General features: G+C 41.6%; 1 protein-coding gene and 1 long non-coding RNA gene across 4 annotated transcripts in view; one reads left to right on the top strand and one right to left on the bottom strand.

Annotated features, from left to right (window-relative positions):
- Positions 1–16,124, top strand: part of LOC136014579 (uncharacterized) — a 63,917-nt gene extending 47,793 nt beyond the window's left edge. For 2 of the 3 annotated variants that reach the window (XR_010612778.1, XR_010612780.1), the window contains 5 exons: positions 1,358–1,539; positions 8,035–8,237; positions 8,605–8,684; positions 9,018–9,064; positions 9,424–14,895. This is a non-coding gene — a long non-coding RNA (uncharacterized LOC136014579). Of the gene's footprint in view, positions 1–1,357; positions 1,540–8,034; positions 8,238–8,604; positions 8,685–9,017; positions 9,065–9,423; positions 14,896–15,079 lie in introns of those variants that run through there. The other variant, XR_010612779.1, reaches the window with a different exon arrangement.
- NENF (neudesin neurotrophic factor) lies at positions 13,242–17,190 on the bottom strand. The gene is made up of 4 exons (XM_065679381.1): positions 17,027–17,190; positions 15,969–16,029; positions 15,477–15,580; positions 13,242–14,838 (listed from the first exon to the last, which is right to left on the bottom strand). The coding sequence occupies exons 1-3, from the start codon at positions 17,174–17,176 to the stop codon at positions 15,555–15,557; spliced, it is 237 nt and encodes a 78-aa protein (XP_065535453.1). The 5' UTR covers positions 17,177–17,190; the 3' UTR covers positions 13,242–14,838; positions 15,477–15,554.
- Positions 17,191–17,238: the final 48 nt, after the last annotated feature.

The raw sequence follows: 17,238 nt of genomic DNA, 5'->3' as shown, positions 1-17,238 counted from the left end.
TGGATTTTCCATACGTGTATGCAGGAAGAAAGGAACTAAATTTCTTCTTATCCCAGGTATGTCAGCTTGTTCTTAAGTAGCATGTCCTGCTGGTTTCGGGACATCACATCACATTATATGGTTTTGCCCTATTGGCTGCATACAGTTTTCTCTTTAGAAGCTGGGAGATTTGCTCGTAGCCCTTAACCAGCACCTCATCCTACACTGTGGTAAGCGAAGTCAGCAATTGCCTGCCTTCAATTCTGCACTAAATATGGAAGAATTAACCCATTCCTTCCTATCTTACCAGAACTTTTCTTATCGATCAGGGTCAATCCCTTTAACAAAATGAATTCTTTAACGTGTAGTATTGACAAAGTTGATTTTTGCAAATAAATTACTTCTAAATTCATACTGCTGTGTCCAAAAGTTTATTCATTCTGTCTTCAGATTTTTGAGTTTATAAGCCCTTTTGTGCTGATTTATGCTTCCAAATAAGCTGTCTTTTTAAAGACAAGACGTAATTTAGATGTGACAGGAAAGATATGGGTTTTCTTTTTAATAACAAGTACTGTAGATACTACTAATATGTATTTGTAAATTCAATAATCTGTTTCTCCCTGCTGTTAGATGAAGATCAAATCACGTAATACCAGGATTTACCACTGATTCTCTGGAATTTTTTATCAGTAATGACTGGGAAGTCTGTTTACTATGCAGATAAAAATAAGCAGTACAAATAGAGTAGAGGTTAAAGAACATATTTGAATAGAAGATAGTAGATGTGAAAAGTACATGTGTGCATGGCAAACAACTGGAATGAGATTCTGGGTTGACACAAACCATTACAACTCCATGGAAGTTAATAGAGCTATACAAATTCATATGAGTTGAGAATCAAAGTAATGATGTTTAAACTGAAACAGGGCAAGTTCAGGTTAGATCTAAGGCAGAAGCTCTTCCCTGTGAGGGTGCTGAGGCGCTGGCACAGGGGGCCCAGAGAAGCTGTGGCTGCCCCATCCCTGGCAGTGCTCAAGGCCAGGCTGGACACAGGGGCTTGGAGCAAGCTGCTCCAGTGGAAGGTGTCCATGCCCGTGGCAGGGGTTGGAGCTGGGTGAGCTTTAAGGTCCCTTCCAACACAAACCATTCTGTGACTCCGTGATCCTGAGAGAAAAAAGGAGAACTATGGATGGGACTCGGAGTATGTGGCGAGGAAGTCTGTAGATTGCAGGGGAAATAACACAGCAGACGTGACAGTGGTGCTTCAGCCACTGGAATAATTGTATTTCTGGTTCTGTATGTGTGGTAGTTGGTTCATAAATGGTTTCTCACACAAGCAAGAACTTCAAGTAGGTAAGAATATAATTTGTGTTGGTAGGTCAAACGGTGCACTTAAATGGTCCAGCCGCTGGATGTCTCTCTTGTGCTTCCCTGAATGAGGACTGCCCTTTCAGAGTGAAAACCCTACGTCTCAGGAAGATAAATGGGTCAGTATGGAAAGCCAGCTGTCTAGATGACTGAAATGATGTGACACCAGGCCAGCTCTCGACATGATAGACTGTAAGTACGAGGCATAAGCAAGATTAACAGTTGAGAAATGTGGTTTTTCTCCATTGCAAGAGCACTTCTTCCCAGCCCCATTCTTAGTTGTGTTTTGCACAGCTGTATGAACCTGCTGCCAGTAACTGAATGTGATTTGAGACAACAAGTTAAAATCAGTAGTGCCTTTCTCAATAGGTACAATAGGTAAGTAAAAACTGTGTCAATGGAAATGCACTGGGGTTTCCGGCTCAGGTCAGTTTTAGTTGGTAGTAACTTCAGTTAGCCAAGAATTTCCCTTTTCTGGAAGAGTCTGCACCTTCTATTTATTTCTCTAGTCTGAAACAGAATTGAGAGAGACATATTCAGACCTTCCCATGAAATCCTGTTCTGGAAAAGTAAACATTAGGAGAGACTTTTGGCTATTTCTGTGAGCTGGGGGGACAGGCCGAAGTCTTTGTTTTGCTCAGCTGCGTTGCTTAAGCAATGGAACTCTTTCTGCATGCACATCATCAGCTCTTGTTTGGTTGAGGTGTCAAAAATGCATGAATGGAGGAAAATGCTTCAAAAATCCTTTTGAGGTTAAGACTTCAACGCCTCTGACTTGTGCAGAATCAAAGAGTTTCGTCCTGCTTTGTAGTACATAGCTTTCAGTGCTGTGAAATTTAGGGAAGAACAGAGTGAAGCCTCAGGCTGTGATTTCAGAAGGACCTGTGAAGGTGAGTGCTGAGAATTTAGGGCTTCAGTGATTTAAATCGGATAATACAGGAATTTGGGGCTGGGGAGGGATGTAATAGAGATCTTCAAGTTTCAGGGTAATGTGATGATTGGTTAATTTTTCCCATTCTTCAATTCTCCACACTATCTTCAGAACAAGTTTCATCTGTATATTGTGAGCTAGCATCTTTCCTTATACTATTTGTTTAATTCTTTCAGTTAAAACCCAACTTATATTACAAATTCTGAATGCTAGAAGTCTATTCTTTATTCTGGTATCTTTCAGAATTGGGCTGGATTTATTATCTGCATCTCTCAGGATCTCTGGAAGAAGTCATGTAACATTTTACTTCAACGCTTGGCCAGTATTTGCGCTCCTCTAGTTTATTTCTGTCCCAAATGTTGCCATGAAGTGATAGATCTTTGTGTACATTCTTTGTAATCAAAGTGGGATTAAGCTGAGGTCCTGTTTCCCTGAATGTAGCAGGAAAAAAGACAATAGGAAACAGCTCCTTTGGCAGTAGCCCAAGTCTCTCTCTTAAATCAGCGGAAAATTCTCGCTCCCTATTTTTTTCCTCCTTGTGGGAATTCAGGATCATTGTACAAAGTGTTTCAATGTTTTGGGGTTGTTTTTGCCTGCACACGTAACATTTATGACTGGATTGGTTACCCCATTTTGCTAAAATCACATCCACACCTTTGTGTTCGCATCCACATGGATCCCACTGTTTTTATTTGCCTGTCTTGTGGCTGCTGCCTGGGGAGTGATCCCTGTTTGTCTGTGTTTTCGGTTTGCCCACAGTTATATTTTAAAAGTGTTTTCCTCTCGAGGACTACAGACTGGTTCCATTTCACTTTGTTTCCTGCTGGTTTTCTCTGTGGCCAGCAAGGAAAACAGGCAGGGAAAGTGTGCCTCCTGTTTCTTTGTAACGGGTGGGTTTAGGAACCAGTCTATTACCGTATGCTAAAATGTGCTGTTATCAATTCTTTGGAGCTTTGCTTCTTTGTAAAGGACCTAAAAGGCATTTTTGCTCTGTCTTATATCATACTGTGAAATTTAAATACCAGAAATGTTATTTAACAGTCTACAGCCTTGTGCTTATTGCAACGTTCTCAAAGCTTAGGGCAGACAAACCTGCATTTTGCTATACTGAGTATTTTAAGGCATATACTCCTGGATTTTAGTTTTTCCAAGGTTAATGTTGGGAAGGATCTTTGCCTAATCCTTCTTATGTATAAAAACAATAATCAGAAGTGGTAATTCAGTGCAAGAGCCAGATTGTGTGGTTGTTATCTCAGACTTGCAGTGAAACCCCTAGAGAGTTATTTCATTTTGTAAATTAGCGTGTAATTAGAAAAGGAGTTTGACCTTGATTTAGGGGGGATGTTTGGTGGGGTTTTTCCCTGGCAAAATCAAGAATAGGCAGCATCACAGTCATAGAATCATAGAACCACAGAACCACAGACAGGTCTGGGTTTGAAAGGACCTTGAGATCATCCAGTTCCAAACCCTGCCATGGGCAGGGGCACCTTCCACTAGAGCTGCTTGCTCCAAGCCCCTGTGTCCAACCTGGCCTTAAGCACTGCCAGGGATGGGGCAGCCACAGCTTCTCTGGGCACCCTGTGCCAGCGCCTCAGCACCCTCACAGGGAAGAGCTTCTGCCTTAGATCTAACCTGAACTTGCCCTGTTTCAGTTTGAACCCATCACCCTTGTCCTATCACTGCAGTCCCTGATGAAGAGTCCCTCTCCAGCATCCTTGTAGCCCCCTTCAGACACTGGAAGCTGCTCTGAGGTCGCCACGCAGCTTCTCTTCTCCAGGCTGAACACCCCCAATGTGCTCAGCCTATGGTTTCTTTCTGTAGCTTTCATCTAGATTTAGTGGTTCCTTCAGAGTCTTCATCATTAATTCCCCTATAATGTATCTTGCAACAATATTTGTCCTAGTGTTGCCAGAATTCCCTGTTGTGTGGATCTATTAAAACCCTGCAAAAGGAGACATGAAGGGAAAGGCACATACAGAGATGAGCGCCGTACAGAGCTCTTCAAGTACCAATGTATTTTTATTCAAAAGCAAATGTCTGTTTAATTCAAGAATTAGAAAATTGGATGGAAGAAAAGCGGGTCTGTAATTCTGTTCATAATTAGAGAGGTCCTTTTTTGGTTCTGAAGCTAAGTAATGTAAAATATGTAGGTTTCTGAGCACCATAGAAAACATCAAAGCTGATTATGTAGGAGGTTCTGTGGGCCAGGAAAAGGAGGGGGGATTGGATTCTAAGATAGTGAAAATCATCATCACTCAGTTGGAGCTCTTGGTTTCTGTTGATGTACACTAGGTGGAAATTGGGTTAGGACTGCAAGTTGTACAGAAACAAAGCAAACCAAAGAAGCTGTGTTGAAAGCATCCATCTAGGAAAACATCGGGGGAAGAAAACCGCAGTGAAAACAGCACCCTTGCTAAATTCAATTTACTATGAAATTTAATAACGTTTCCTAGTGGGGAGCTGCTGGAAAATGTGGCCTGCAATATGATTGCTCTTTTAGCTGCCTTGACATTATATTTACAAGAACTGCGTTCCTTATCTTTTGTTTTCCATTACTTCTAAAGAAGCTTTCTAGAGAAAAATGCCTGTGCTTTATAACCACCTTAAGAAGCATTTGCTATGGTTGTTTCCAAAGGAACAGCTTAATAGTTTCATAAATATCCAAGTTAATAGGCTCCTAAAACCAAGGAGAATTGCCTGTAGGGGATTTCGACTTACACAGAATTAGCTACTCTTGAACTGAAACTTTCCCTCTAAGCCTGTTACCTATTACCACATACATTGCTGTCCTGAGCCTACTTCCTTTCGCTGTTTTGAATCAACAGTGGGTAGGGCAATACTCCCATGAGATGGACTTGAGGGCAAAACATGATCTTACAAATTACAGCACATAAATGACATTAAGTGTAGCTTGGGACTGTAAGATCAGAAACAGGCTAATGGCAGCACACTCTTTTTGCAGATGCAACAGTTGTGCCACATCATCATAAAGCCTATTATGGCTGGATTTGAAGAAAAGATCAAATCTTTCCAAAAGTGGCTTCCAGAGAGGAGAAAACCAATCTGGTTTTTCTTGCATTGAGTTGCTATTTGATATGCAGTAGGAGCTGCTTCTCCTTTATTTTTGCTGCATATTTTCCCTGATTTAAACTGGAATGGTGTTACGGCACCTAACAGTCTTGATAAGCTGCTTTTACAAGACATAGAAAATCATTCTTTCCTGCATAAACTTGGTAATGTATATAAGCCTCATCATGGTCATACTTAGCAAAAACAAGCTCTTTCCTCCCCTTAGAGGTGCAGGAAAACCCAGCTGATGGCAAATTAACTTACATTGTGCTTTATTCTTCTTCCATTCAATATCGATGTTGTACTTGGGGAGTGGGGGTTATCCTTCTTAGGCAGCTCACAGAATCATGCTTAGGAAAGGCCATGTGAAGCATGGAAAGAGATGCTAGAAAATTGGGTCTTCCTGTTAGGATTTTGGAACAGGCTTGAAGTCCTGTTGGACTTTCTGGTCCTAAAGCCTTAAACCAGTCTGAATGCAGTAGTGTTGATCTTGCACTGAAGCAGGAGACTGAAACAAGACTGAGCAGTGCTGGTTTGTCTGGTGCAAGCTGCTGGTACTCTCCCCATCACAACTGAGCTGGTTGCATCTAGGAAGTGCAAGTGAGCTGTGTTTTAGTTTGGTGTATCTGCATCCCCATCTGGGGTGCCCATGAGACAGACACTAAGAAGCCCTTACCCTATCCTTCTTTACTGTTCCTGGGTTTGGTGATTTCATTTGATGTGCAGACAGCTGTTGATCATGTTAGGTATTTGTATTTCACATTCCTCAAGTCTCCTGAATTCTTTGTCAGTGGGGAAGAAACATCCATAAAGCTGTTTATACACTGGCAAGTTTCCTGTTATCTACAGCTTTATGTAAGAGCTTGTATCAAAATCTTGATTTTTGAAAGGTAATTCTAGATGTACTTTGTTCCTATGGGAGGCTGGTTCCCTCCGGAAAATCGCATGCCTCCTTAGGAAGGATGATGAGATGTCATAGTTTTGACTTTAGAGTGAGCTCTTAATTCCCTCAACTGCTGTTTCCTGACAAATCCATCTGTGATGCTCCTGATTGCAAGGAAAAACATCTTTTCTCCTTCAGGCAACAAGGAAGCCTCTCCCCCTTTCCCCTCTGCTCAACTGCAGTTGAACAAAAACCATCATAAAAACTTGGAGGGAGGAATAGAATTCAACATTTCTTCTAATCACCAAGCACAATATAAAATAAAGCTTAATCCCCAAGAGTCCTCTCTTTAAAATGTGTGTATCTTCTTTCCCCACTGTACTAGGCTGAAATAATGAGGCAGGAGCCAGCCCCGCTATTAGGCTGGCTCTGGTCTTCTATTCTGCTGAGGCTGACGGCATCCATTACCTTTCTCTTGCTTAATTCTGGGGCTCCTTCTCTATTACTCTCCTTCTCCCACTGATCACTCCCTCTTCCTCCTGTCACTCTCTCTTGATTCTCTGACAGCTTTGCAGTTTGCTCCAGGGTTGGACCTAGAGTATATTCTGTTCTGTCTCACTGGGGAAGCTGAAACTTTGCATCCCTTGCATTTCTCTGGCTGTTGCGTAATTGAATTGAGAGGGTCAATCAGCATTTGATTATTCTGACAGTCTTCATGGAAAAGTTTGTACAGTCAAATCATAATGTAATTACAGACTTTGCTTTTAGCATGAATATATTTCCTCTCAGTGACACTGAAATTATTTACTATTCCCAGTGCTTATGTATTATTTTGACAGAGATGCAGTAGGCTATGAGCAATTTTAAGGTGGCACAATTTAGCCCGTACAGCTTAAAAACAAGGATCTCCCCCTTTCCCTTTTGCCCCATCACATTTGATTATCAATGGACACATTTGAATTGTCAGCTTTCCCAAAGCCTTGGTGTACAGCCTGGAATGATCAGATTAATTTAATTGCATAACCACATTGTTGCTAACTAGTACTGAACGCCCTCTTGTTCTTGCTTTATCTTTTCCCTGCCAGTTCTTCTGGGATTTATTCTTCTTCTTCTTATTATTATTCATCCTGTTAGTTTAAACGTAAGAATTCCAGGTCAAAATAGCCTGTAATGTGGAAATGTAGGCTTCCAGGAGCTGTGTGGGCTAGGAGTTAACTTGTGACTTTGTCTGGAGGCAGGATGCTAAGATGGCTCAGCCGGCAGGTTAATGATGATTGCCGTGAATATTAAATGATAGAAGCAAAACAAAACTCCCAGAGAGACTCTCAGGCACAAATCTTACCCAGCAGCACAACCAGCTTGACAGCTGCCTCGCAGTAGACTGTCTTGAAAGGAAACAGTGCTGAGGCATTTCAGGATGATTTTTATACCCCTTAAAGCCAATTTGTGATGCGCTGTTTGAAAGCTGGAGGTCTTAATGATTTATAGCTTGAAGCACGAATCTGTTTTCTGAAGCAGATAAATAACAGGTAAATCATATCTGTGCTCTTCTCCCTTGTATTAAGTATTTCCTAATATTTTTGAGCTTTGTGCTTGCTAAAACTGTGTACAAGAGGCAAGCCTTACCGTTGAAGTTGATACCAGCTCTTTTGTGTGCAGCTGTAGTCCCACTTCTTCCTCTGAAGTTCTTCTATTCCCTTCTTTGGGGTGGGTTTATTTTCCTCTCTAAAAAGACCCCACTGTAGGGCACAGAATGACAAAATACATATGGGTTTGTTCCTTTCTTGTGATTTGTCTCAGACAGGATCAGAGCTTGCTGTTCACAGAGCTCCTCCTCAGCTCCGGTGGTGTAAAGCCACTTCATGCTACATGGAAAACTTGCTCCATTACATGCAAAAACTTAAATTCAAGCAGCTTGGATTTATTTGATGTAATCCCAACACAGCTCTGGGATGATCCCACTAACAGCACTGCAGTCATGCTCCATTTCTAAAAGGATGTCTAAAGGTGAGACATTCTCTATGGCTCAGAGATAATCTTTGTTACACTAAACAAGCAAGGATCAGATTATTGCATGTAACTTCCTTGACTTTCATGGTTATGTATATTTATACCAGCTTAATATGTGGTTCAGTGATTTTCAGACACCAAAAGGAAGGAGCTGAAATAACAGAGTAGGTTTTGTCAGATAACTGCATGTAGGCATGATCCATTTTGTGGTGTTATTCTGAGTATAAAAAGATCAAGTATATCTAAACTATTTTTAGGTGCAGTGAGTCAGTCTAAATGAGTTGATGGAAAAAGATACAAATGAAAGGACAGTCCAGTTAGAGGAAGTTATGGAGAGTAATGCTTTTATATAAACATTCTGCAGAATTCACTTGGCTTTCCAAACCCTGCCTGTAAATCAAGAAGTGCTTTCCAGTGGCTTGTGGAGACCTCTCTACTCATACGGTACTGTCTTTGTTTTCAGTTCAATTGCATTAAAAACAGGACATGTTTTAAAAGTAGAATTTTTCAAGTATCGATGTAAGTAATTGATGCAGTTATTCTAGTGACTATGAACAGTGTGTGCAATCAGAAAGGGAAGCGGCCAGCACCATCCCAGCTGTGAAGAAACCACATTCAGTGACAGCATTTTGGAGCTAGGATCAGGACAAGCCCTGATTTATTTCTGTTGTTGTTAAATCAAAAAGGGTAGTGAATGGGAGTGATTTTTTATTTAAGGGTAACACGAACCAGATCCATTTAAAAGACTTAGGCTAGCTTCTCTTTGTGTTTTCACAGTACCATGAGGAATTTGCGCACAACTCTCTGACAGGGCTTGCAATAAGGTGAGCTACAGTATTGTGCAATAGTAGTTTGTAACTATTTCCCCATGTATTAAAGTTTCCCATAAATACATGTCACTTTGCACAGCCGATGCTGCAAACAATCATTCAAATAAAATCTTGCTTAGGATTTTAGGGTTTTTTCAAGCTGAAAAGTTTCTTTAGCTACTAAGGGAAATTCACATTAATGTATCTTAGTCTGCGAAGGCTACAAACAATTGTTTTGGGATTGGAGACTCATTTCTTATTAGAAATAGCTAGTTTATTTTATCATAAACTAGCTAAGCCTAGTAGATGAATGATGAACTTATCATTAAAATTCTTGAGAACACTGTGAAACACCCTTTATACAATACCTTTAGGTGGCTGAGCCAGAAAGGCTGCTGGGGATCATCATGGTTTCTACCAGCGGACATACAGGCAAATTCCAAGTGATGACAGACATGGAAGAACATGGGCAAAATACACTCACTTCAGCTGAAAGATGGAGCATGACAAAGCAATACCCCTTTGGAGTGAGGAAATTGAAGCTGGAGCTTCAGAATGTAGCATTCTTGATACTACAGCCATCTCAGGGTCCTGCCATCCCACAAGTCCAACCAACATTACCTTCTTCAAATGGCTGGAAGTCCCAACAGGGACAAAAGATAAAGGGAATTCAAGACTGAATGCAGCTCATTTAACAGCCAGGAAACCTAGCATTAAGGATTGTAACACTGTAGTGAAAACTGTGAATTGTACCTTCATCTCTGTCCCTGGTCACCTCTTCAGCAGCAAAACTCCAGCCTCCTTTCTTTAACTAGAATGAGCCTCACTTAAAGACAAAATGAGAACAATTAGTAAGTAATGTACTGAATAGCAGTGATTTTCTATGAATCCAGGCACCTGCAAGGTATCAAAGCCAAAGGCATCAGTATTTTTGGAAGATGAGGCTGAGGATGTCGAGCCAGAAGCCAGCAGTCACAAACTGTTTAATTCATGTTGATTTTCCCAGAACTGTATCCAAGGAGGATGTCACACTTTTCCGTTCTCAAGTTCAACCTTATCTCTGAGTGCATCAGCCAGTTTCACCTCTTCTGAAACTGTATTCTTCAGTGAGCTATTTATAAACTCCTGCTGCTTCTCACAAGTAGAATTTTACTCACTTTCCTTCTCTGCCTCAGGTTTTTATATTCCACTGATACACTGCTGCTTCACATACAAACCTTTCCACAGCCTGTTTTCTTCCAGCTCCAAGATGTGCTAAACTCAAAGGAGACCATTCAGAGAAATGGGAAGGAAGGATTTAACCTTGCAGCAGCAATTTAGGGACATGTTTAATGTGTAGAATCATTGAGGCTCAATACATACTCAAACATCCCTACTAAGCATGTGTTCTTAAAATCCTTTCCTTGTAGTGGTAGGACAAGGAGTGATGGGTTCAAACTGAAACAGGGGAAGTTCAGGTTAGATCTAAGGCAGAAGTTCTTCCCTGTGAGGGTGCTGAGGTGCTGGAACAGGCTGGGCAGAGAAGCTGTGGATACCCCATCCCTGGCAGTGTTCAAGGCCAGGTTGGGCAGAGCCTTGGGTGACATGGTCTAGTGTGAGGTGTCCCTGCCCATGGCAGGGGGTTGGAACTGGATGATCCTAAGGTCCTTTCCAACCCAAGCCATTCTGTGATTCTATGATTCACTAAAACTGATAGGTTGGTCTTTTGCACACTCATACTGACAACTTTTCAGCCATCCAAAGAAGTTGTCATCACCATTTCATTTTTGCCTCTCATTTTTGTTGTGTCAGAGATCAAAACTCTGCAGGGTGTCACTTCTGACCTGTTCAGTTCAAGAAATACATGGAATAGAACATGTTTTAGAAAGACTGTAAGACTCTTGCCTTTGTGTAAATTGCTAGATCTGTCTGTTGTGTATCTTAACCATGCATGTTTGTCTTTCTGTAACACAAAAATACATCACCAATGCCTTGAAAGTCCTACTGCCCTATTCTTACAAATTACTGCATACCGATTTTAAAGTACAGAGCATGGTTAAACAATAAACAAGGAAAAAGCAGTGGTATTCTTGAGACATTTCCAAGCATAACATAGGACACACATGTTACCTAAGAATATAATCTCAATTTAAACATGTAATCCCTTCAATTAAATCTTTTGCCATAGGTCTGATGCTGCGCAGTTCTGCAGTTCAGAATGAACACTTTTGGGGGAGCAATATTTGTTCTTTTTAATGCTGTTTTTAGGAGCTTTGCTCAAACATAAATATTATTAAAAGATAATTATCAAGTTTGATTTACCAGGACTTTTATCTATGATCATTACCAAAACAGCACTTCAGTGTAAAACAAGGGGTATGGAGCTGCAGCCTCCAAGGAGAAGAGAAGCCTCCCAGGATACTCTTCCTCTGCCACAGCTATTTTGACCCAGTTATGAGTTTCACCTGTAAAGTTACCCTTCAGGCATTTAACTGCTTGGTAACTACGCTCTGCATATCCAACACAACTGATTTTAGTAGCTCTGTGAAGGAGCATAGAACTAGGCACAGAGAAGTTTTCCCTTCAATCGTCATCTATCTGCCCAAACTGCCTAAACCAAATGCCACCTCTAAGATGTTTTTTTTCATGCAAAGATTCTGTTGTCTACAAAAGAAGGGTGCGATGTTTGAAGTTCAGCTCTACATTTAAACATGCCTACAAGTTTTGGATTCAGTTCATGTGTTTGACTCTTTGTAATCAGTCTCATATCTGTGCTGTTGTCATCTCTGAAGCCCAAGTCGATGTGGTACAAAGTGGACTCAAATTTTCACAAGGCAAGGTGACATCCAAGTCTCGGCTTTACCTGCTGCCTTTGCACAATACGATCTAGAAGGTAAAATATAGACATTAAGACATGGCTTTCTTTTCCTTTCTCAGAGAGGTTTCTTTAAGTTGAGGGAAAATTACATTGTATTTTGTTTTTTCCTTGATGGCTTATCCCCGAGACAGCTTGCACCCATATTCTTCTAAACTTTTCACTTCTCAGAAGTATAACGTCTCACGTCAGAAGGATAAAGGCTAACGTCAAGAAGTACTGCAGAACACGGTAGTCTGCACATGCATTAACAGCTACAAATAACCAATGGGAAGCAGGAATAGGAATTGTTTATTCAGGGATACTTCCTGTGGCTCTGCAGTTCATCCAGGCCCACAGGCTCTGTTTCTCACAGGACGTTAATCTCTCTTTCTGTTATTTGGGATTTCTTGTCAGCAGATAACCCAAGCCAAGAAGATCTAAGCCTAAATTTTGTAAACAAGTAAACTAAGACTCACACCTTGTACTCAACAGGAGGAAAAAAGCCAGACCAGAAGGCATTATATAAAGACCGACAGATGGGGCAGGTACAAGTTTACATCCTTATCATTGACCATATAGAAGCAACGCCAGGAAGTGCTGCCTGTTATCAGACCTGCATGTACTGCTCTGCCACTATACCTTACCAGTATGAACTGTCCCAGTAGCACACTAAGCTACATTCTCATTTCCCACCTATTTCATTTTCTGGGTTAGGTAGCAGTGAAAATGTGCTAAAGATATGTGCCCACTTAAAGCTTTATTATCATAACAGTGTTCCATTGAGTGGGAACCTCAAGTGAAATAGCCTAGGAAGTGATTAAATGTTGATTGGACAGAGCCTTGGATGACATGCTCTAATGGAAGATGTCCCTGCCCATGGCAGGGTTTGGAACTGGGTGATCTTAAGGTCCTTTCCAACCCATACCATTCTATGAGTCTACACATAGGAAAGGCAGGGAGAGGACAGCAACAGTAAGCCACTCACCGCTGATGAGTTACAATCTAGCTACAACGTTTTGAAATGCAGCTGGATGTGGTGGTCCCAGATGAAGCCAAGACTATTACAGTCATCACAGCAGCACAGCTACTGAAGCCACCCCATAAGAAAGCATGCAAGGAAAGGAAGAGAAGGGGGAAAACCAGTAGGCATTGGAAAATTATTTGGGAAATGCTGGTAAAATAACCACCACCATTACCACCAAACCCACTGAATCCTCATAAAGATGGGAGGTTACACCATACCTCTGGGCAGGCGTCATCAAGGGGAAAAGTCCCAGCTGCTGCTGGTACCTAATCCAAAGGTCACCAGTAGTAATAGTATTATGATAAAACAAAAATAATTCTCTGAAGCGACAGTATTCTTAGATGTTATTTATTCCACCCCAGAGCACAATCCAACAGCAAGGGGAGCCCATGGAGTCCCTCCTGCAAATGAAGAGGTCTAGCGTAAGACACAAACCAAGTTTAGAAATCTGTAACATTGTGAAAGAAAGGACAAATAAAATAGAAACAGCTTTTCTGGTTATTCAGCTGCCAGCCCCCTGCAAACCATGAAATGGAGAATGAGCTAATAAAACCTTTCCTTCAAAGGAAATGGCCAAATTCCTAAAGAAATAGAACAGAAGATAGAATTGTATTTTTATCTATATTATTAATACAGAATTGGGAGCAATTTACATTCTCCGTAAGTTAGTGAAAGTCAGTGACTAGCAGCAATTTATATAGCACATGCTTTTAGGGCTCTCTTGTTGCTGAAAGCCTGTCAGAGAAACCTGGTAAAGGGGGCTGCTTTCATCCATCAGGATGTGCAGCTTTACATTAGGTTAAAACAAGAGGAACGGATGAACGCACACTTCGCGGCAACAGCAAGGATGAAGCTAGAGTAAAAACAAAGAAAAACTAATAGAAATGAAAAATGAGAGCTGCAGTTGTCAATATAAAGAAGCTAACAATATCCACAGGATACTAAAGCATTATTATAAACTTGTGCTGTAAGAGTATGTGCGAAACAGTGGGCTACAATTTCCTTTACGTGTCAGAGTGGAGGAAGCTACAAGGAGATCATCACAATCTAATACAGATGTAGGTCTTTAATAATCATGTAACAAAAAAATGTGTCATTTATTCAAAACTAACATAATAATAGTCTTAAAATCTTACAGTAGTTCTCATGGGGGAAAAAAGATTTCTTTTCCTTGGTTTACAGCTGTAGGCTTGGCCTAAATATTCTACAGTAACCGCATTTGAAGAAATGGAGTGGGTTCAGATTCAGTATTCTCAAATCTGATGTGAGATTCAGTATTATCAAATATTAAGTCCCACAGTGCTTTTTAAAATGTAAGCCTCTATTACACCTGTCTGTACCTCTGATACCTACACTCACTTGAAGCACAGAGAACTGCTGTTAGCTCAAGGCATTGTGGCAAGGTGTTAGATAAAGCATTCACACTTTTCCAAGGAGTGGGAAACAACTTGGGATTTAAAGAAGACCAGTCATGTTTCAACTGTTAAAAACTTCCTTATCTCTTCTACACAATGTAATTTTACATTACACACTTGTAAACAGAGAAATCCAGGCAGAAATAACTCTCATATGAAATAGTTCCTGTAATCCAGAGCAAAGAGCCCAAGTGTATGACACTGATCCAGATCTGTTTCCTCTAAACTATGTGTGTACACACATACATCATTTTCTGAACAGAAAATTGACTCATGAGAGCTAATTGCTGTAATGAACCTCAGAGAACAGGGAACTGAGCTAGTATTCCCTAGGAACTCAAAACTCATCTTTAATGTTGAAATGTGGCTGATCTTCAGGTTTGAAGGCTAGGTTGGGGCTGCCATCCTCATTCAGGATTCGTCGAGAAGTATAGCCAACAATTGGATATTTGGCTTTATAAACATTATTGAAGATATCATCCAGGGACTTCAGTTCCTCTTCTGTGAGTCCTGTCTGAATAAGAGATGGAAATGAAAGTCAAAGAAATAAAAATACAGGTATTTACATGCATTTTTCTTTGTTATTGATTAATGTGAACCCTGTGGTCAGCTTTTGGGTTTGCTTTGCAGAGTGTGAACAACAAAATTGACAGTATAATCCGTAATTTTATTTTTTCATTCAAATTCAGCCTTGACAGTACTTTTCATATATTCAGGTCAAACAAACCATTCATCTCCCTTGGTTTCCCCTGCAGAAGTAAATCACCTCCAACAAGCAACAACCCCCTGCAAGAGAGAGCGTTCACTGCCAAGTCAGTGACACAGGATACACTAATTCAATTGAAAAAGAAAGGGATTTACTTGCTTTGGAAGCATCTTTTTAAACAGCCGGTAATTTCCCCTTTATGTGCTTACGTAGGTTGTATTGATTCCACAGATTAAACCCCTTCCTTCCTCTTTAAGGCTGTTAGCACTGCACCCTTCCTGAGCAGTAAACACATATCCATTTGATGTGCTTCAAGAATATTAATGTATTTTGGTTTTAAATATGGAAATCAACTTTAATATAAGTAATTTAATAGTATCACTCATCAGCTTGCAAAAGAACAAAACTCTGCAAAATGGAATTAAACTAACGGTCTATTTTCTTACTATGTCATGCGTCAGATCTGCTGGATCCAGAGACATCTTTGCAACTCCTCGTGTTGAGTCCTTCCCAACCAAAGCATTTTAAGGGGCTCCTTTTCCATAAAACTCTGTCAGATAAATAATAACAATACTCCAGTGATGATGTGACACAGCACAGGGTATGTTCAGTGTTCAGGGTTTTCAGCCTCTATATCAGCTTATGATGACATTAAGGCAAGTGTCCATGGCCCCCATGGTCCCTCCAAACATTTTACAGCAAACCTGGATTGAAGTATCTGGAGTTCAAATTAAAACATCTGTCGTTCTTAGGGAAGGCACAAACTGCACATACAGCACTAACTGGTTGAGTGCTAAATGGGGATTTAGAAAAGGAGGAAGTATATTCTTTCTGTTCTGATTGCACTGCAGGTTTCTCATACATTGGGAATATTTAAAAAGGAATTCCTTAATAGTAACATGAAAATGAAATGGACAGGAGAGGAGAAGCAAACTCACCTTTGCCAGAAGTGACATCAAACACTACTCCCTTCACCGCCAGGTAAATGGGCTGCCCCTCCTGGAAGTAAAGCCATCAACATACCCTCAGCACTTCGATGCAGGCAAACAAACAGCAGTTAGCTTTAGCTATGAAATCCATAAGGACACAAGGATGAACATTGAATTCTCTGTTGTATGCTTTTTCCTGTTTGTGTGTATACAGCAGACACATCCTCTCCCTTGGAATTTCTTGTGCTTTAAACTGTCCCTGAGATTTATGGGCATTTTTTGAGCATTTAAGCATATGCAATGAGAGAACCTTTTTAATCTAAACATTACACTCACAGAATACACATCCCTCCTGCAAGTCACCTCCTGTCTGCTCAGTGGTGATCAACTGCATCTATTCCTAATGCAGATGGATACTGCCCAAGACAAAAGGGTGTACGGCCAACAGTGTTCTTTATTCAATTAAGAGAGCAAGATAAACACACACAAATCTCATCTGCTGACATCTGTTTTACTTAATACGCCAGTGCTTCTGCTTCGTCTTTTACATGCATTTTTAACTCAGAGGCTGGGAGTCTTTTGGAAGTATCCAGAGAAGGCCCTGAGGAGGGCCAGCTCATCCAGAAAAGACACAGTATGTAGGAATATAGGGCTTTATAATCTTGAATGTGAAGTTCTGCTGAGACTTCTGTGTCACAGAAAGCCAAGAACTCTTAAGCTGAAATTGCTTTGTTATTTCTATAATCTTGTGGGGGGGGGGAAGCGTCTAAACACGTGGTTTAATGAATTATTGAGGGAAAATCACTTCTGCTGCCGCTACGGCACTCTGCAGTACGCTGGCACGAGCACCTTGCCAAGCGGGCACTGAACAGAACCCGAACATCTGGCTGCACGCAACTTCGGCGGACCAAACCCAGCGGGACAGAACCCCCGAATGCCAACTGCTCACGGGCGCCCAAGAGCCGACTGCCCCGGGAGGCAGAGCACGAGAAAACCAGGCTTAACGAGGCTGCAGGGGCCCGAGCAGCCGGGGAAGGCGGCCCCGGCCGCGGCCCGCCCGCCCGTACCTGCTGCCCGTCGTATCTGGCCAGCTCGGGCTCGGTGAAGAGCCGCACGGGGGCCTCGGCCGGCGGCCGGAACCGCAGCTCCCGCTCGGGCTGGGCCGGCAGCGCGCCGAGCAGCGCGGCCAGCAGCACCCGCGCCGCACCGCCCGCCATGCCGCGGAGCTCGGCCTGCCCGCCCGGCACCGCCTCCTCCGGCACCGCCCCCGACAGCCGCG

This window comes from Lathamus discolor, chromosome 5 (assembly GCF_037157495.1).
Source record: "Lathamus discolor isolate bLatDis1 chromosome 5, bLatDis1.hap1, whole genome shotgun sequence".
In the NCBI taxonomy this organism is placed as follows: domain Eukaryota; kingdom Metazoa; phylum Chordata; class Aves; order Psittaciformes; family Psittacidae; genus Lathamus; species Lathamus discolor.
The sequence above is the reverse complement of the archived record's forward strand: the minus strand, read 5'-3'. Positions and strand labels throughout refer to the sequence as shown.